This window comes from Coenobita brevimanus, chromosome 64 (assembly GCF_032717465.1).
Source record: "Coenobita brevimanus isolate Jiangsu-jjx chromosome 64, ASM3271746v2, whole genome shotgun sequence".
NCBI lineage: Eukaryota > Metazoa > Arthropoda > Malacostraca > Decapoda > Coenobitidae > Coenobita > Coenobita brevimanus.
The window spans coordinates 9857056-9877897 of record NC_137017.1 but is presented as its reverse complement, the minus strand read 5'-3'; the positions used below and the strand labels follow the sequence as shown (position 1 = coordinate 9877897).

Here is a 20842-nt window from a genome sequence, read left to right as displayed (position 1 = left end):
ATTCAAGCCCTCGGAATCCAGAGACCACAAGAAAAATCATCTAACTTTTATCCACCTGTACTGTGCCGGTGATCGAACCCAGGCTCTCAGATGACGGCCAGGCAACTTTTAGCTGACCGTGGTACAGTGAACCGCTGCCCGACTGCCACCTGATAGCCCAGTGTTCGGTCCCCTGCACAGTACAGGAGAAAAGCTAGCTGCGTTAAAGACGACTTGTGACTGAGTTGGTACTGAGGCTTAAGGACTTCGTTGGTAAGGCGATTGACTCACGTAATCATTGTTCCTTGTCAGTAGTTTTCTTTTCATATCTTTATTTTTTCACGTTCTCGTGTTTTTTTTTTTAACGTTTTTTCTTGCACTATAACTACTGTAGCTTACTCTTATATGAAAGAAAACTGCTACCTCCATATCAAATTCTGAGTGATTATAGGAGCCGGATAGTAACGTTCTTTGCTAGTTACGACGAAATGTTAAAGAAATGATCCATTAGCCTTGTATAATCTAATTCTGCCATTAAGTAATAGGTAATCAGCTAGGAGGGGATGCAAATCCGTCAGGTAGGATCAAAATGACAATAGTAACTGCCAAGTACATTACATAATACTGGCTGTTACAGTTTCTTCGCCACCACTAAAGAGTCTAAGTTTCCTGTTTCAACCTTCATACAATACAAACCAACTGGAATAGGCTGTGATATTTTGAATCCCATCCCTGACTCAAGATAAGGATGTGATGAGTATGGGTGACGAATAAGGTGAGTATGGCTGGCTTTCTCTGATTCACGAGGGATGTGACGACCAGCTAAGCTTCCCTCGCTGTATAATTTCTGGTTAAGTTTCCAGTGAGAGAAGAAATACGATCGCCTGTCAGAACCGTTAACTCTGGGAGGATAAAACTGTCATGAGGAAGTGTGTGAGTTCGGGAAAGACGAAAATGGCAAGACAAGACATTCTGGGGGAGCTGAAAGTATGACTCTCAGGAGGAAGAAACTGAAGAGAGAGAATTGTGAATTAGCGTGAAGAATCAGTTACAGCGGTTTGGGAGGACAGGCGGGCGAACGCAATAATAGGGGGGACTGGAGGAATTTGCGGAGGCGTGGGGAGAAGAGGTTAGAGACGAAGGAGGGAGGAAGAGAGATTGGAAAGGGAGGGGAAGAGGAGAAAAGGAATTAGAAAGGGAGGAGCAGAAGGAAAGTATAGAGAGGAAGGAAGAAGAGAGGTTAGAGAGGAAGGGGTAAGAGGGAAGAGTTAGAGAGGGAAGTGGAGAAGGAAGAGGGTGAATCAGAGAGGAGGTAAGAGATATTGGAGGAGGAGGAGGTAGGAGGACGAAAACGAAGAGAAGGAGGAAGCGAAAAACGGCTGGGTGGTCAGAAGTAAAAACCAAACCCATACGTATCAAGTCACCTTCCCTCCGCCGACAAGGTGAGAGTAGGGGAGGGGAGAGGGAGGTATAAGACGGGGAAGGAAGGGTTGAGGAAAAAGAGGGAGGGAAAGGAAACAGAGCCAGGAGGAAAAAGAAAGGAAGAGAGAAAAACGAAAGAAATGGATGGTAATGCAGGCAAGGGAAGAGGGAAAGTAAAGCCTGAAGAGGAAAAAAATAGAAATATTAAAATTAACAAGTGGTATCGAGTTTAATTGTTCATGCAGAAGGCTGCATTTAATAATCCTCGCTTCGTAGAATTTCTCCTACGTAAAAAAAAAAAAAAAATCGTATGGCCTGTAGCACGAATAGATCAAATAAGGGCGTCTTACTGCTTGAGGGGCGAAAACTGAGAGCGCAAAGCTGTGTGAAAGCCCTCGAATTCTGCCTCTCATTTATGGTACATATATGAACACTACATATGGTTAGACTGTATGCCAAGTTTCGGAGCGCATTCAGTTTCTAAATAGCCCCCCTCCCCCAATCTCTCTTGCAGGGGATGGAGGATTTTGATAATAATGAAGTTTGCGATGAGGATGATTAAGACAAAGAAGATGACGACAACACTGATGACGATGACAAAAGGGCAAGAACAAGATATCAGAATGACAAATGCTGAAGAAATGTTAAATGCCAAAAAAGGATATGGAAACAAAAAAAGGGAAATGAAGAGAGGAGGGCCGTAAAGGTCACCGAAGATAAAAGAGACAGACCGAGCGCCTATGAAAACAAGGATACGGAAATGATGCGAGAAAAACGAGAGGTAATAAAAATTACTTGAAGGAACGTGGGAGTTAAATACATATATGTTCGAGAGAGAGAGAGAGAGAGAGAGGAAGCTGGGTCATAAAATACTTATCCGGAGAGACAGGGGGTGAAGGAGCAAAAGAAAGGAGGCAGTATACTTACTCCCTAGGCATGGAGAGAGAGAGAGAGAGAGAGAGAGAGAAGAGAGAGAGAAAGAGAATTCTAATCCTCACCACGCAGCGACCGAGAGGAAAAAGAGCTACAAAACACCTCGGGGAAAAAATTTCGGATAAAACACAAAACGCCAGGTATGCAGACATCGCGGTCAGTGAAGTGAACGGACATGCACTAAAGGGAACGGTCAGGCGCACGCAACCTCCTTACCGTATTTATAAAAGATCCTAAAGAATTTTTAAGATAATGGTGCCTTCAAACCAGTTCACCGTTATCACAGATCGATTTGTTTTTCGTATTTTGCAACTCTAATATTCAATCTGGTTTGGTTATGAAGAAGCATGGTGGTTGTGTATACGGACACAGATTTAGAGGATTCTTACATATATGTTAATCCTACAATAATCTCAATTATTGTTACAAGCAATTTAAAACTGCATTTTGATTTGGTTGCCTAAATAATTTTAGTGGAAATTCCTCCACGAATCACACCGCTGCACCTGACTTTTCCAAAGTGCTGGGTGCAACCCTGCTGTACAAACATTTTTGTGTTAAAACTTAAGCTTAGGAGAGTTTATACATAGGCTCTTTATGTCCGAGACCCCTCGATGTTTGAGGAAGTCTCTGGTCCGTCTACCTGCGACATTTAAGGCTCTAAAGCATCTCTGTCTTCTCAAGACCCGCATAAAATTGTCATAACTAATAACACAGATTTGGAATATTGTTTGAATCTAAGCGATTCCATTGCAACCATCGAAATCTAGCGCAATGTAAAGGTAAATATCTTTGGATCTGGCGTCAAGTGATAAATTGGCATGCTAGGTTTCGGCTCGCTTCCTGTCCCGGTCCCCCTCAACAGCCACTCTAGGTAGCGGTCGTACATCCTGTTTTTGATCGTCACAACCCGCGGGCCATCCCATCCAGCTGCTCGAGAAACTGTGAAATTAAAGTTACGTGTGTTTGCTGTGTGGTGATGTTTTAGTGGCGAATGTGAGTGGGGGTTGTAAAATTCGTTCTTGTTGGGTGAGCTTGAGGAGGAAAATAAACACTCAATATCGTCATTTATTTGTTTTACTCGACGATATTTAACTCTCTCAGCATTCTAGATATTCGTTGTATTTTTATGATAATGTTAAATATATTACTATTATATTGCAGGTGATGGCATTTTTATTCAGAGTACTGAAAGTGTAAGATTTGAAAGCACTAGCAGCATCACATGTTTTATTCCCTCTTCCTTTGACCTTCACTGTTCATTCTTTTCCTTCTCCCTCCTCCCCTTCCTTCTTATCTCCCCACCTTCCCTTTTCTACTTTCTTTTTCCTTCCTGTTTCTCTTAGTTTCCCTTCATTTTCTCTCAGCATTCTTCTTGTTCCTCCTCCTTCTCCTCCTCCTCCTCATCATCATCATCGTCATCATCATTATCATCATCATCATCATCATCATCGTAGTAATAATAATAATAATAATAACGATGATGATGATGATGATGATGCTAACAACAAAGGAAGACAGAAACGCAATAAAGCCACGATTTACCTCAGTTCCTTTATTACTTATGTATGTCCACAAACTATCTCGAAGAATTACAGTCGAATTTCGATTAAATTTTCTGGAGAGGTAACCCACTGGGTAAAGAAAAGTTGATCAGATTTTGAGGCGGATCCGGATCAAGATGTGGATCCAGGATTTTTTTTTTTTTTTTTGGTTGGTTGGTTAACATTGCGAGATAGGGCAGTTTTGCGTTCTTTTTTTTTTTTTTTTATGTATATGAAGAGTTATGTTTTTGTCATGGCTTAGCCTGAAAACTACAGCCTGATTTCAAAAGTTTTGCTTACAGTGGCGTTGGAGGAGGTATGCACTCTCTGCGTGCTTTATAGTTAATGTTTATGGTGTGTGTTGTACCGCGGTCCGAGGAAATGACTGCAGGCATTTGTAAAAACGGGTTAGGATAGCATTTACCAGTTTTGTTCTGTGTGTGTGTGTGTGCGTGTGTGTGTGTGTGTGTGTGTGTGTGTGTGTGTGTGTGTGTGTGTGTGTGTGTGTGTGTGTTTCTTCAAGCATGTGCGTGTCCTTATGTATTTATTACTGTGTCCGTGTATACGTGCACGTTTGAGAGAGAGAGAGAGAGAGAGAGAGAGAGAGGAGACTGTTTTGTAATGAAAATTTATTTCTTGTACGTTTCCACCTTTTAGTTCTTTGTTTTGCATTGGAATGTACATAGGCCTATATGGGTTGGAGTACAGTACGTCAGAAAAGACAGGAACAGACAGTCAGATAGGTGTGTGTGTGTGTGTGTGTGTGTGTGTGTGTGTGTGTGTGTGTGTGTACGTAACGGGTGTGTTGAGGTGTAGGTGAACTAAGTGAGTGTGGTAGCGGGGGTGTGGATGAGATATACCGTACCCAGGGATGCCGTGGCGGGGAGGAAGGCACGAGGGGTACAGCACCAGACAAAACAGTACTTCCGCGTCCTCGTGGCACACAGCAGAGGGTGCAATGTACACTCAGGGATAAAAGTTCGTCTTCTCTCCCCGTGATATCTGATAGTATTTAGCTGCAACTTGGTCATTCGTCAAATGTTCCCCCACTTCAACCGTTCACCTTCCTCTGCTGGCAAATATTCAAATTTTATCCTAATGTTTCACCTCCTATACTTCACACTTCCCTTGCTGACTCGTGTTCTTAAGCTGAGAACAATGTAGTAGTTTTAATGTTTTTTTTTTTTGTCACTTCCTTCTAGCTAGTGTTCCTGAGAGAGATTTGTTAGTTCTCCAATTGTTTTATCTCTTCTATTTTTCACTTCCCCTTACCAGAAAATATTCCTATGCTGAGAGAAATTTGGTAGCATCCCTAAACTTTCATCTCATCATTCTAACTTCTACGTTATAGTTAATATTCCTATGATCAGTGAAATTTGGTAATTCGGATGATGTCTTTTTACCTCTGCCACATCTTAACTTGCCATCTGCTAGGTAAAGGATAGATAACAGTAAGAGGTGAAGGATATATTACAAACACTAATCAAATGCCCATCACGGCTTGGGGTAGACGCACAACACTAGACGTCCACGCTGTTACTACAACTTCAAAAAGACAGCGAAAAACAGAAATTCAGTAGTGTGATAACTAGGGAAAAAAGGAAAATGCAAAATAAGTCAAGGGATGTATTTAGCGAGAAAAGTGAAAGGACGCTCACAGACGGCACAACCCCCAAACCACAACTGACGCTTCAGGGTTTTGTGGTAATGGTGGACTTCTGTTTGTGTGTGTGTGTGTGTGTGTGTGTGTGTGTGTGTGTGTGTGTGTGTGTGTGTGTGTGAGAGAGAGAGAGAGAGAGAGAGAGAGAGAGAGAGAGAGAACAAAGGACGACAGGTGGTGAGTCCCAGTGAGGCAGGTGAAGAGGAAAGCAGGGAGGGAATGAGGAAAGTACATGAGCACTGTAGGTAGACAGGTAGGTAGGTAGGAATGTAGGTAGGTAGGTGGGTACATGCGAAGGCAGATATATAGGTAGCTAGATAGATTAGACGGAGGTAAGTAAGTAGGGAGAAAGATAGGCAGACGCACGTGGGTAAGTAGGTAGATAGACAGGTAAACTGAATTAGTAAGCAGGTAGGAAGGAGTACAGATATGGAGGGAAGTAGCAAGACAAGAAGGTAAAAACTGACGGAGGTAGGTAGGTCGGTGAGAAGTTTGGAATGTTGAAAATCAGGTACATAGGAATTTGAATAGGGAGGTAGGAAGATGGACTGAGACGGGGGTGAACAGGGAAGGCAGGATAATGGAGACCTGTAGAGGAGGTGAATGAGGTGGTAGAGACAGAAGAAGGAAGGTGAATAGGAAGGTAGGAAAATGGTGTGGGACGAAGGTAGATAGACAGGCAAGGAGAACTGCCATAAATAATTCTTTTACACGTTACTGAAGCCTTATGAAAACCCAGCTACATCTTGCTAAATTAATCGGTAATAAACATAAGCGGGTTGGAAGGTGCTGAGTACGGCAATTTTAGTCCCGACCTCGGACGTGTTAAAATGTTGTTGACTGTGGCTGTACATGAGAAAGAAAGAGAGAGAGAGAGAGAGAGAGAGAGAGAGGTAGGAGAGAGTGGGTAGGGCAAAGGGAGGAAGGCAGGTAGTTGGGAGTTGGGAATGTAGGAAAATGGGTAGGAAGGTGGGCGGCTGGATCAGCAGGCAGGTAGAGAGGTGAATGAATAGGTCGGTAGGTAGGTAGAAAGACAGGTAGGTAGGTAGGTAGAGAAATAGGTAAGAAGGTGGAGGGTGGGTAGAGAAGCAGGCAGGTGAATATGTAAATAGGTAAGGAGGTAGGTAGGTGGGGAAGGAGAGAGGTGAATAGATAATAAGGTAAGATAGGTAAGGGGACTGGTTGATGGGAAGGAAATCATGTGTACAGGTGAAAAGGTCGATAGGTAAGGAAACATGACCAGGTAGGGAAGCAAGCAAGTAGGTACGGAGGTAGGTGGTTAGGGAAGGAGGGAGGGAGATAGGAAGAGAGGCAGGTAGATACGCAGGTGGAGGGGAGGGAGAGAGTGAAGAATGAGACAAGCAGGTGGGAAGGATAGTATGTGGACAGGTAGGCAGAACAACTGATAAAGAGGGAAGTAAGTAGACAGCAACGAAGAAGGAAGGAGAGGGAGAGAAAAGAGAGGCAGAAGTAAACAAAAGATCAGATAGAGTGGTGGGTAGGAAATAAACGGAGTCAGGCAACCGAGGCAGAAAACAAGGAAAAGGGAGTGAAAAAGTGGCGAGCAGGTGCTTAGCTAGTAGGGGGGAGGGGGAGTAGCAAGTTCTGGAGGGGAGAAGGCAGGGAGAGAGAAGAGAAGCAGGGAGAAAAGAGATGAAGAAGGGAGGTATGAAGGGAGGAGATGAGGTGGGATGAAGGAAAAGAAGAGAGAAGCAAGAGAAGAAGAACAAGGCAGAGAGAGATGCAAGCGGTAAGAATGAACAGGAAGAGGAGAGAGGCAAAAACAAGGCAAGGAGAGACGAGAGAGACAGTGGGAGAGGCAGGAGGGACAAAAAAAAAAAGAAAAGGCAGAAAGGTAGATCAGAGGCGGTGAGGGAGGGAGGGAGACCAGAGAGAGAGAGAGAGAGAAAGAAAGGCAGAGAGGTATAAGAGGAAAAAAGAGAAAGGAAGAGCAGATGGGGAGGAAAGGATAAGCTGGAGAGAGGCAGCGAGGGAGGAAGGAAGAGGCAGGAGAGAGAGGAGGAGAAGAAAGAAGGCTCGAGAGAGAAAACGCGGGGAGAGATAGGAGAGGTAAGAGGGAGAAAGGAGAAAAGATATACAGGTGAGAGAAGAGAGAGGAATGAGGCAGGGAGAGAAAAAGGAAGATGGAAGGTTGGTAGGGAAAGGCGAGGGAGAAAGCAAGGAGACATGTGACAGAAGAAAAGTGTGAGCAGAACAGAGAGAAAGAAGTGAGCAAAGGAGAGGTGAAAGAGAAAAAGAGCAGCCAGCAAAGAAGTAAGGAAAGGCTGGTGGGAAGGAGAAAGGAGAGAAGTTGGAGTCAGGGAGGCAGGAGGAAGACGAAGAGAGTGGCATGGAGGGATGGAGGGAGTGAGGCAGGGAGAAAGAAGAAAGGTGGGAGGCATGGAGAGAAGGGAGGGAAGGTGGAAAGGACACGCAGTGAAGGAAGGAAGCAGAAAGAGAAGAAAGAGGAGAGAAATCAGGGAGAGAGTGGCAGTGAAGGAGAGAGGAGATTGGCCTGAAAGGAGGGAGAGATGAGAGAGGCAGAAGGGAGAGATGAGAGGGAGGGAGGAAGGGAGAGATGAGAGGGTGGGAGGAAGGGAGAGATGAGAGGGAGGGAGGAAGGGAGGGAGGGGGGGCATAACGGTGTGGCCTTATACGCAGCCCAGCCGGGGCATGACTAAGACTGACCCACAGGTGAGCTGAGGAGAGGGAGGCACCTTGGTCACTGGAGAGAGAGAGAGAGAGAGAGAGAGAGAGAGAGAGAGAGAGAGTGACAGACAGACAGACAGACAGACAGAGACAAAGAGAAAGAGAAAGAGAAAGAGAGAGAGAGAGAGAGAGAGAGAGAGAGAGAGAGCAGTAGTTCAGATAGACCCGGTGACCGCGAGTAGGCAGATGCTAAAGGGTGGAGGGGACGAGGGGTGAAGGGAGTGCACATACCCCAAGTTGGCAGTGAGTAGGATCGACTGAGAGAGAGAGAGAGAGAGAGAGAGAGAGAGAGAGAGAGAGAGAGAGAAAGAGAAAGAGAGAGAGAGATCCTTTAAACTGATATTCATAAAGGACATGTTACTGAATGCAAATTTCGAGTAAGTACAACAGTCATTGCATAAGTAAACTATATAAAAATTAAGCCAAGGAAAGTTGTAAATATGAGGCCATTGATCGTCGTAGACTGAACAGAGATGAATAAAAATCACATAAACAAGAAAGAAATAAGCAACATTAGGCCAAAAAAAAAAAAAAATGAAAGCCTTCAGCGAGAATGCTTAACCAGAAATCTGAAAGAGAAGTAAGAATGTCACAAATGAAACTTTTTTACAAGGCAGCGGAACGAAAATTACTGGGAAGGAAAAAGATATTAACCCTACCAGAGGTTTTCTCTGTAGCAGTATAATTTGGTATTAACAACAGTTAAGTATTTATGTCATCAGTATTTTTTTTTTTTTTTTGTTAAGATAAATACTTAGGTCATTAGTAATTTCTTGTGATTTAATAACCAACAGGTGAATAAAAACTTGTAAAAGTAAGCAAAGAATACTAGACACGAGTAAAGAAAAATTATCAAGCTAAAGTAAAGCAAGGAGATAACTTATAGTTACAAGGCAAACAGAAGTGTCAAAGGAAAATATATTTGATAATAAAAATAAAAAAATAATACCGACCGAAGGAAATGGCTGCTGGAAGAAATTAAAAAAACATTTCTGACTAAGCCAATCACAAATAGGAAAAGCAATGAGAAATTATTTTCTAAAAAGTGTACTAAATTCCATAGAAGATACTAGTCATCACAAAACAAAACATAAAGCCAGATCAGGAGGAACTCGAACATTCCATCATAAAAGGTGGGCTACATTTGAAGGGTGATATGAAGCCCCTCTCTCCCTCCCCCCCGTGTGTGTGTGTGTGTGTGTGTGTGTGTAAGAACTGATGTGCATATATGTATGTACGTATGTATCCATGAAAGGTGTAAAGGAAAATCTCAAGTAAATGGAAAAAGAGAAAGTATCCTACGTGGACAGTGAATCAGAGAGAAAAAAGTCTGAAATGAATGAAAGGTGAAACGTCGGTCAAAAGAGGTACTGTACATAGAAGGGAGAAAGAAAAAGAAAATAGTGAGACACATTAAGGATCAGAAAATGAACAAAATCAGCAGTCCATAAGTGGGTGTGAGAAATCCGAAGTGCTTGAACCGTAAGAGAATGAGAAAACAGTGGAGAAAGAAAACAATATAAAACAATGCATGATCGGTAGGGTAATGAAAAATTGAAAAATAAAACATGAGAGTGCATGAACACAAAGCGAAAGAGAAAATATGAGCATGCATGAACAGTAAGAGAAAGAGAAAACTAGAGGCCCCCCAAGCGGGGAATCACACCAGCAGCGAGCCGATACATATCTAGCGCGAGTCGGAATGTGACCTTGACCTTGACCTATTTTTTCCAATTTCGAACGCGTAGAAGATTTTCATCCCTACTAAACACCTGTAAAATTTTGTGATGACATCTTGAGCGGTTGCGAAGTTATCGTGGTAAAGGACACACAGACCTTGAACTACTTTCGCCAATTTCGAACTCGTGATCGATTTTTTTCCTACTACACACCTGTAAAATTTTGTGGTGAAATCTTGAACGGTTGCGAAGCTATCGTACTAACAGACACACACACAGACAGACAAACTGAAAACAATACCAGCTTCGCTATCGTGGCTGGTAATAAGAGACAATGAACTGCAAGAGAATAACAATGATAGTGCCAGAAGTGCATAAGGAAGATAAAACAATCAGTAAGAGTGCATGAAGGTTAAGAAAAATAATCAGAAGCTCATGATGTGTAAAATAAACCAGGAGTGCAAGGAAGGTGAGGCAGAGAAAGTATTTAAAAAGTAAATTATAAAAAAATACTAACAAGCGAGATACCGGTATGTATATATATGTAGGATATGTAGGTAGGTAGGTACGAAGACAGAATGATAGGTGTATAATCATGTATGTATTGTATGTATGTATGAATATATATGTATGTATGGATGCATGTATGTAAGAGTGTATGTACCGTCTGTATGTACTATAACAGCCAGCTTGCAAATGTCTGACGTAGGTGGTCATCTTTATTACTAACCCGCAAGAATTCTTTTACGGATTTCAAGGACAAGGCCGAAGAACACCATTTCTGTCACTGGAATAACGACATTCTCCAACTTAATGCGGGCGTAGGTGTGAAAGTCTTTTTGAATCTAAGGTGAGAAGTGCATGCGTAAGTTCGTTTTCTTGGAGTGGCTGTGTTGATGATTGAGACTATATATCACCGAGGGAACCTTGGCAAAGTGCAAACCACGAAAAAAAAGAAAAGAAAAAAAGATGAGAGGGGGAGAGCACAGAAAGTTGCACCTTTATAATAAAATGGGACTGAACTCAGGTCAAGGATATTGGCATGAAGAGAGAAAACAGAAAGGATAAAGAATGAGAAGGAATGCATGGTGGACAAGATGTATGGGAAGGTTTATGTGAACGTGATTATGTATGGGAAAGATCTGCGTTGGCGGGTAGAGCATGTGTGTATCTATGTATGTACAGGAAATGTGTGCATGCATGTACGAGTGTATGCCATGGACAGGTAGTGGTGATGATAGATGTGCTCACCTGCTCTAAGTCAATATTATCCAAGCAAATAGATTTTGGAGTGTTATTCAGAGGGGAGAGGAAGTCGAAGAAAGGGGCAGGAGGAGGAAGGTAAAAAGAAGAAAAATATGGCAGAGGAGGAGAAAGAAGAGGAAGAGGGACAAGAGTAAGAAGGAAGATGAGAAAGAAAAAGAACTGAGAGAGAAAGAAAGAAGAGGAGGAGGAGGGTGAGCAGGAAGAGAAAGAAGGAAGCTGGTGAGGAAAATAGGAAGAAAAAGAGGACGTTAAGAAAACAGCATAAAGAGGAGGAAGAAAAAGAGTCGGTAGGAAGACAGGGAGCAGGAGAAGGGTGAGATAAAGGAGGAGAAGAAGGAAGTAAGGCAAAGAAGAGGAGTAGAAAGGTAAGAGAAAGGAGGATAAGAAGGTAGGAAGATAAAGAGGAGGAATAGAAGGGCAAGGGGGAAGAAAATTTGGGGGAAAGGAAAGTAGAGGAGGAAGGAAAAGAGTTGGAAAAGGAGGAGAAGGAGGAAGAAGGCGATGGAAGTAGGTGAACAGGCAAGAGGAAGAAAGGTAGTTGCAGGAAGGGGAGACGAAAGAAAAAAAAAAGAACTGAAGGAAAGATGAGTGTGTGGGCAAAAGGTGAAAAGAGTTGAAGGAAGGGGGAAAAGAAATTAATATAAGGTGGAGAATAGAAAAGAGGAGGAACATGAGAAGGGAGAAAAGAGGCTGTGTAAGGGAAGAGGAGGGACATGAAAAAGGAGAAAAGAGATTAAAGAGGGAGGAGAAGAAACTGAATGAATGGAAGAAAAAGGGGAGTTAGAGGAGGGCTAAAAATAATAATGATAATAATAATAGTCGGTGGTGTTTGTAGTAAAGGAACTGGAGTAGTAACAGCAAAAGGAATAACAAAGGAAAAAAAATAGGGTGGAAGAGGCAAATTAAGAGGGGAAGCAAAAGAGAAGTCAGATGAAGAAAGAGGCACATAAGGAAAGGAAGAAGTGCAAGAATTTAAAAGAGGAACCAGAGAATGTAGTGAGGGTGCTAGATCATTGCTCAGCTGCATCGAAATCTCTCGACAAAGGAGTTCAAGTCAACAGCTTGCGTTTGTTTATCCTCGAGAACGGCCTTTTTATCAACCCTCTCGACGTGATCTCAGTTGCAAAATCCTCCACAGGCGCAGTTTTTCTCCTTGAATCAATACCTCGAAGGTAAATTTGGAGATAGAGTCTGAATATATTCGGTGTGATTTTTTTTTTTTTTTTTTTTTTTTAGAGAGAGAGAGAGAGAGAGAGAAGACGGCAAACTCTTATTTCATGGTACTATTTTTTTCCCTCAATCCTTAGGATTTCACTCCATCTAAATTAAATCGTCTATTGCTAGCCTAAATACAGGCCTTAGCGAATATCTAACGGGAGAGGTGAAATGAGGTGAGATTTGTCTAGGTCAGATTGTTAGTTTGTTAGGTTAAATAAGAATAGGTTGCTGTATGTGAAGTTAGGGCCTGGCTAGACAAGGTTCAGTTAGACTAGGTTAGATTAGATACTAGAAGAAAGTTATATTTTGTTAAGTTAAACAAAGTAAGGTTGGGTTAGAGTAGTTTAAATTGGGAGAAAATTTGTTAAATTTATCAGTTTATTGTCAAAATCAGCCAAGTGACGAGGGTTCCCTGGGGCCAAACTCTTCCAAACCCGAGCCTTTGATGTGGGTTTCATTAGAGCGTAACTGATGGCGTATTGTCGGCGTGTGGAAGAGTTTAATCTCATCCAGGGTTCTTCGTTCTAAACCCTCTTGTGGTGGTGAAGCAGGTTAAAGTGAGGTTTAAGCTTTGAAAGTCTTGATTGCCTTTTTGCCTCTACTTTGTTTTCATGAAATATTTGGCTTCCTTGCTTATATTTCTGTGATTTATTTTCTGAGTGATTGTTAAATGGCTACTATTGCAGCCCATGAAGCATGAGGATTTTGTTTTTAATTCCTCTCAATAAATAATTTTATTCATGTTAGGAGAGACTTTTCGAACTGGAGGAGTTAGATGTAGGGAGGTGTACGTTGAATTAAAGTAGCAGCAAGACTGAAATACAGGGTGGCCAGAATATAACGCTCCTCAACAAACTCACCTAAGGGTATGTTTATGTGCTGTGGGGACGGCTCAGTCTGCTAGTGTGGGCGTGGATGTGGCAGAGAAGAGTTACATATGGGCCACCATGTATTATATGACGTCATTGCATTAAACGGATTAATGTTGGCCTTTTTTACCTTTTTGCCTCTTTCGTGTTCGTGAACTTTGTCCGTTACTTATTTTTGTTGCTAAGAAAATTTTATTGCGCAGTCATGTAATGGCCAAGTAATCATTTTTTTTTAACTCTCTTGTGGTAAAAAGTTCGTGAGGAGCAGATGACAGCTTTGACTGCAATTTTCCTCCGTATCGTGTTGGTGGAGAGACTAGATTTCGTGTCTTGATGATGAGATTAGGGTTCGTTCAAGCTCAGACTAATGGCATGGGGTGATGGGGAGATTTAACCGAGAAAGTTAGATTTTTTTTTTTATTAATATATGAGGAGGCTACAAGTTACAGCCTCACATTGCCGCTCTTTATCCGCTTATCTACCTTATCACTCAGTATCTCTGCATGTCAGTTCGTTTGTATCTTCGTCTAACCATCCATCCACCTATCTATCTATTTATCCACTCGCTTATCATCTAACCATCCATCCATCCATCCATCTGTTTACCCTCTAACATCCATCCATCCACTTATCCAGCCATCCACCCATCCCTTCACCCATTTCCCTATCCCTCCATACCTCAGCCCCGAGACATGAGACACCAAATCACAGCCTCACCCTATCACAGCTTCTCCTTGTCAACTTACCTTACACTCATGCCCTCCTCTCTCCTCGTAGCTTTGGCTGTAGATGTGAAAGTTAAATGTTTCTGAAGTAAGGGTAATAGGACGTTTCTGTACCTAAGAGGAACTTCTCGATCTCTCTTTCTTAGACTTGAGATTCTGTTTCTAGTGTGGAATATCCAGTAAGTGGTAATCTTCTTAATTTGGTCTCTGAATAAAAAAAAAAAAAGGGGGGGGGGAGTGGATACTTGCCCTAATCGTGTGACTAGCATGGGTCTTCTGCTGCTGAGTAAAATCGTTTAGCTTGAATAAAATTTGTAACAGTGCAAAAGTTGGAGAAAGAGTTAACTTACTGTGCTGAAGGTCTCCCTCAATTGCACTAACTCATCCAGCGTTAGCCTGCGAACCGCATGCAGACAACTGACCTTTTGTATACATTACTACTCTCTTGTTGTTGTTGTTGTTGTTGTTGTCAAACGGTTTCATTCAGTGTGAGAGAGACCTATGGGACTGAGTTTGTGTTATGTAAGGAGTCTGATGTGTTTAATACTGACCGTAGAGCGATGTGGTGAGCAGTGCAATGATGAGAGCAGTGATCCCCCACCACTCCATCCCGACGGCCAGTCACCTGCCTGGTCCTGCCCGGGTCATCTAGGGGTCAGGGGCAGGGTCAGCGGTGGGCGGCGTCTGGGCGGGAAGCTGGTCGGTCGGACGTAGAGGACAGGGCGGGCAAGCGTCCTGTGGCGCGATAGGAATCCTTTTCGCGTGAGCTGCCTGGTCGTACTCCCGAATTTTTATCAGCTTTCACAATTTTTTTTTATTGCTTTTACGTCCTAAAAGAATTCAGAAACCTTTTCACGCTAATTCTCTCGATTTTTTATAAGTCTTTACACAAATCTTTGTTGATCTTTAATATTCCATGTTAGGGAAAGAAACTCCTGTGCAAACTCTTTGGTCCTGCTTCCTACCTGCTTTGCAAGTTTTCGCTTATTTTCCCCTTAACTTATTGGAATCTTATCAGCACCCATGGCAGCTCACTCCAGATTATTATTTTTTTCTAACACGATTGCATACACAACAGTTTTTCAGGTTATAAGATTCTTTTTTTATTCAAAGTAAGAGTTGTAAGTTATTAGATCAGCTTTTCAAAAGGACTGGCCAACACGTCACTGTTCTCGTTGGTTTTACCAATACAGGGACAAACACACCGGCCGGAGCTTTTCGATCGGTGCCTGAAATACATAAGTGTGGTTTTAATCACAGTCAGATACTTTACACTGATTTATTATGGAGAAATAATGAAAGAGGTGAAGGACACAGAGCCTACCAAATTCAAATCATAAATTGATAGTGGTTATCCGCCTTAATGACCTCTGTACAATCGACAGCCATAGTACTGCTTCAACTGACTTCAGGAAATGTATCTGACTTCAAGCTGGTCATTTCGGTAGTAATTATATGAAATCATTACTAATTCTATGGGTCAGTATTTAGTAACAATACGGAATATATCGACTATATCAGAATGCAGCCTATGGATTCTGATATAGTGCTTGTAGTACGTAGAAATAAGCCTTCAGCATTGCTTTGAAACTTCTATCTTCGATCATAATAAAGAAATAGTTTTGATTCCGCTTGCAATAGAGAATACAGTTTGATATATATGAACTCAGCTTAACCCTTTCACTACGAAGATCCTTTTTGTATTTCATATCTGATACAGCCGAATGTTTTTATTCAACTTACTGCATCCAACGGCGTGTTTCGTAGCCACCAACCTTCACGCATTCGAATCTACTTCAAACACAGCTCAAATGCAAACGCTTTTTCGTGATCCTATCTTAGGCCACGAAGGAAAGCCTGATGGAGCGTTTCGTAGCCAAGGGATGCAGTGCATTCGCTTCTGCTTGGCCCTTTTGCTGCAATGGGCTTCTCCGCTAAGGAAAATCTTATGGAGTTAACTGAAAAAAAATAAAAAAAACAGCCCTACTACATCTTTTATATCATAGGCTAATCAACATCAGACGATTTTACTCACCGTAGGAACGACTAAGGGGTCTGGTGGGGTTAAATCTAGCCCTTATTAACCACCCCAGTAACAGGTAGGCTCTTATAAGCTGAAGAAAATCGTTTGGTAGCAGCAGGAGTAAAATACAAGAAGACGTCATCACACTGAAAGGATTAAGAGTATTTCCGTTCCGTAACTCTCTCTCTCTCTCTCTCTCTCTCTCTCTCTCTCTTACACTCACTACCCCCAGACAATTTAATTCAGCTAAATAGAAGGGTTGGAAACAGGCCTCTCTAACCCCTTCAGTACCATGACGTCTTTCAACTTTAATTCTTGATATCTGCAGACGATTTTATGCAGCTTGTCAGAGTACTGCTAGTCTCAAATCCTTAGCTCTGAAGTGAAGTGTTCTGTTTTAACCCTCACACGGAAGTATCACATCTCAACCTTCAGATACCAATGTTCCATCTTAAACCACGCGTATAATCAAACTTCAGATCATAACCTCTGACAATGACACAAATCCTTGTTAATACGAGTATACTTTTGCAATTACCAGACGACACTATTTAGCTGACAATTAGCATCTTGTCTATGGGATAAAAAAAAATTCTCCACAAACCTTATAACGAGGATAGATTTCTTACAAATCAAGACTGTATCTAAACTGGACCAAAATGTAACTTAAACAGGCCGAGATAGTAACTACCCTTTCCAAAATCTGGCAAAGAACGAGCCAGAGCAGTCACGAATGTTGTTAAAATTCCAAGAACGTAGGTAGAACGACCAAAAACGAAACTTAAACAGATAAACGGATAAAAGATAATCTAGAAGAGACGGTTAATAACACTCAATAAACAAATAAATAAATAAATAAGTAGCAAGAACGTAGTAAATTTCCAATAACAATGCAGAACAACCAAGAACGCAACTAAAACGGCCAAGATCCTAAGTAGAACGGCTGGGAATGGGTGAACGTACAGGTGACCGTGGCCGTGGCCGTGAAAAACAGGGGAGGCCACAGAGGCGGTCCGTAAGGGAGCGCGGCTGAAGGTAAACTGCTGCCACCTCTCTCTCTAGGCTCTCTCTATCTCTCTCACTCTCTCACCTGTCGGGAGGGAGGGCGAGAGGGTTGGTTGGAAGGATGGTGCGAGAGGGAGAGGCAAGAGGAGGGTGAAGGAGGAGAGGAGAAGGAAAGGGACAGAAGGGAGGGAGAGTAGGGGATTTGAGTGGGTGAGGAGGTGGGAGTTACAGAAACTGGAGAGAGAGAGAGAGAGAGAGAGAGAGAGAGAGAGAGAGAGGGAGAGATTAAATAGAAACAAAGACAACATAGACCTGGTCTCTTCGGATTTATCTGACTTTGATATTATAAAGACTTAATTACAGACGTTCAACAACACTATAGCAAAGCAGAAAGGTCTCGCTCACCTTCCAAACCCTCGGGCAATAAGCTGAACTTACAAACAGGCAGAAGCAAAATCTTGTAGGACTGGAAGGGGTATGAGAGAGGGGAGGGGGGGAGATGCGTGAGAGAGGGAGTGGTGGAGGAGGAAGTGGGTGGGTATGAGAGAAAGAGTAAGAGTGGTGTAAGAGGGGTTTATGGGCAGACAGACAGACAGACAGGCAGATAAACAGAGGATGGGAAAGAGTGAGAGAGATCAGAGAGAGAATGCTAGTTATGTGGGAGGTGAAGAAGGTGTGGCGAAAGGAGGGAGAGCGGGAGGTGGAGAGGAAGGGGGAGAAATATGTAGGAGGGAGAGCAGAGAAAGAGGGAGGGATGGGGATAGGGGAGTTGAGAGGTGGGGTTCAGGGGAGAGGAAGGGAGAGAGAATGTAAATGAGGGACGGATGGAGGGAAACTTATGTGAGAGGAAAGGTATGAGTTCAGGGAGTAAAAATGAAAAGCCAGCCAGCAGCTATGAGGAGCCAACAGCTTGCCAGAGCCGGGGTAAAGCCACATGAGAAAAGAAAACTACATACCAGCTCCGCAAAGAAAGCCACAGGTAGGAATAAATGCTGATAAAGAAAACCACCTGAGGCAATACCATTTTCAAAAAGGCTATTACAAATAATTAACAAAAAAGAAATCACTGGAAAGCAAGTCATCAAAATTAACCCAGCGACCGAGTACATCCACTCGACAAGGAAAACCAACCTACCCAGCACGCAGAAAAAAAAAATAAAATAGACATAAACATCGGAAGATCATAATTGTAGGTGGAATTAGAGGTTTCAGTATGTAAACAAATAGTTGTGGAAGAAGTGATACGGTATCTGTGAATCGTTGAAAATAAACCCTGAAACCAGAAAAGAAAAGCTACCCACCAAAATTAAAGCCACCCTGAGATAAAGCCACCTTGTCCTTCTCCCTGATTGTGGTGGTGGTGGGTTGGGCTTGGGTTCCCTGACCAGTTCCTGCCAGATCTGGTGTTGGTTGGGGGGGGAAGGGGGGGAGGTTTCCTTTTGGGTTAGCTGTTGCTTTTAGGATTGTCTGTGCCGCATTTTAAGTCATTTTTATCTCTTAATTTCATTGTGGTTCTCATCAATTCTATTCTTTACTACAGAGACATGAGTAGTTTATTTTTGTGTCTTTATCTTCATTCCTTTGTGTTGTTCTGCTTTCTGTAGCTTCCTTTCATCTTTTGTAATTTCTCTTCGTCGTTCGTTTCGTCTGCATCTTGGCCCATATTGTTATGTATCCTTCCTTATAACTTGTCATCATTCAGTATCTCGTATTATTTTGTACTTACGGTACTAAAGTTTTGCATAGTTTTGTAATGGTTTGGATGATGGTGTGGTAATTTTACATACTTTCTCATAGCTTTGTTTATTTTGTATCGTTTTTCTAAACCCCCATCTCTCTCTCTCTCTCTCTCTCTCTCTCTCTCTCTCTCTCTCTCTCTCTCTCTCTTTCTCGTTTTGCATCTTTTCTCACTATTTTTTGTTAATTTGTGTCGTTTCTCAGATTTACTCCTCGGTTTGTATCTTTTTATGTCAATACTCGTTTTTTTTTTTTTTTACAGTCTCTCTTCAGTGTCTGTTATTATCATTTCTCTTACGTACCCTCTCCTTTTTTCTCATAATTCCAAAATAACTTCATATTTCTTCTTGCACTTTATCTCCTACTTCACATTTTTCTTCGGTCTATGATCTAGAGAGTTCTTGGATGCTTTGTGTCCAGAGTGTTTCGTATTTATGTGGTATTTTGTCTTATTCTTGTCTCTCTGATTTTCGCTCGGTTGCAGACGCCTTCCTGATATGAATGCTTAACCTTTCCTCCCCCCCCCTTCTCTCACTCTCTCTCTTAACCTTCTTCGGTCCTAACTCTCCCTCCTCTCTTGCCTCTTTCCCTCCCTCCCATCTATCCTCCATTTATGTATTCCCCCTCCCCCCTCCTTTTCTCTCCCTCTTCTATTTCCTCCTCACCTCTCTTTATCTCTCACCTCTCCCCTTCCGCCTTCTCTCACCCCTCCTATCTCATCTCCACCCCTCCTCCAACTCTCTCCCTGCCAATTTTCTCCTCCCACGCTCTCACTCTCTCTCTCTCTCTCTCTCTCTCTCTCTCTCTCTCTCTCTCCATTCTTTGTACTCTTCGTCTTCCCTTTCTTTCATCTTTCCCTTTCTTTCGTCTGCTCAATTTTTTTTTAGTCACCTATCTCATCTTTAGTTATTCTTTGATCGATTTTTTTTTTTTTTTAATATTCCTTTCTGGCACAACCTAACACACACACACACAAAGAAAACACTTAAAACTCCAGTCCCTTTTCCACGAATTTCTATCCGCCATAATCATCATCATCGAACCCTTTTTTTTTTTCCATTATCCTCAACGCAGTTAAAAAAAAAAAAATGAAAGAAAGAAAGAATTATAATCATTAGTTTGTATAATATTTAACCTGAGCGAAATTTTCCATGTGTGTCCATGTGTCCGGTATGTCTAATAATTCATGGTCTCAAGATACTGGGCTTGAGTAATATTTCTCAAACTGGTTCGTAATATTTGGTTGCTGGCTTACTTGAAAATGAGCCAAAACCTTTTTTCTGTTTGTTTACTGGTACTGAACTTGAGCGATTTTTTTGTATTACTGGATATGAGCAATGGTTCATGATGTCCTTCAGTCTCTTCATTATACAGTAAATAACTTAATAATTAACTCGAACTCTTTTACCGGAGAAAAACTGATGAATTTCTTTGGGATTCCCACGCCATGTTTCACGACCAGCTCCATGAATCATAATTTCAGCATAATCACCACCATCATCATCATCATCAACCTAAACATTTTAGCGATTTTGACGAAACGTGACGAAGGAAAAAAAAGGGGGGTCAGAACATACCATAGCATACGTACTTGGAAAATACATATGATAATCAGCTACTATAAAGTTAGCCTTCAAAATGTTATTTTTTCATTCATTGCCAGACGCCATGTATCCCAAACGGGGTGGCCAAGGGCTTAGAGTTAATTGTTTTACAGGGAGGGGCACTAATCCTCCACCAACCCCACTTGACACGTAGGGATGCCAACAGCATCTGGTGTTCCCAGGCGGTCACCCATCCAAGTACTAACCAGACCCAACGTTGCTTAACTTCGCTGATCGGACGGGAAGCGGTGTACTCAACGTGGTATGCCGTTATTACTGGTGTTATTTTGATTACCGCCATTATATTATTTCTTAACATTATCATTACTACTAACCATACCACTAACATACAGTACGTGAGTTGGGGGGATCCAGAGGTGAAGAAGGGCGAAAAAGATGGAGAACTACAGTATCAACAGAATTCCTCGTGAAATGGGTAATATATTCCATGTTCATGTTTTTGAAAATC

At 42.1% G+C, this 20842-nt stretch overlaps 1 protein-coding gene and 1 non-coding gene across 2 annotated transcripts in view; both read right to left on the bottom strand.

Annotated features, from left to right (window-relative positions):
* The window catches only part of LOC145404638 (uncharacterized), a 32843-nt gene extending 18063 nt beyond the window's left edge, over window positions 1–14780 (bottom strand). The window contains exon 1 of the mRNA XM_080276160.1: window positions 14556–14780. Coding sequence (XP_080132286.1) covers window positions 14556–14613 — 58 coding nt within the window. The 5' untranslated portion in view covers window positions 14614–14780. The remainder of the gene's footprint in view (window positions 1–14555) is intronic.
* Window positions 14781–20530: 5750 nt separating this feature from the next.
* Window positions 20531–20648, bottom strand: LOC145404787 (5S ribosomal RNA). The gene has a single exon (XR_013898242.1). It is a non-coding gene; the product is annotated as a 5S ribosomal RNA (ribosomal RNA).
* Between the last annotated feature and the right edge of the window lie 194 nt (window positions 20649–20842).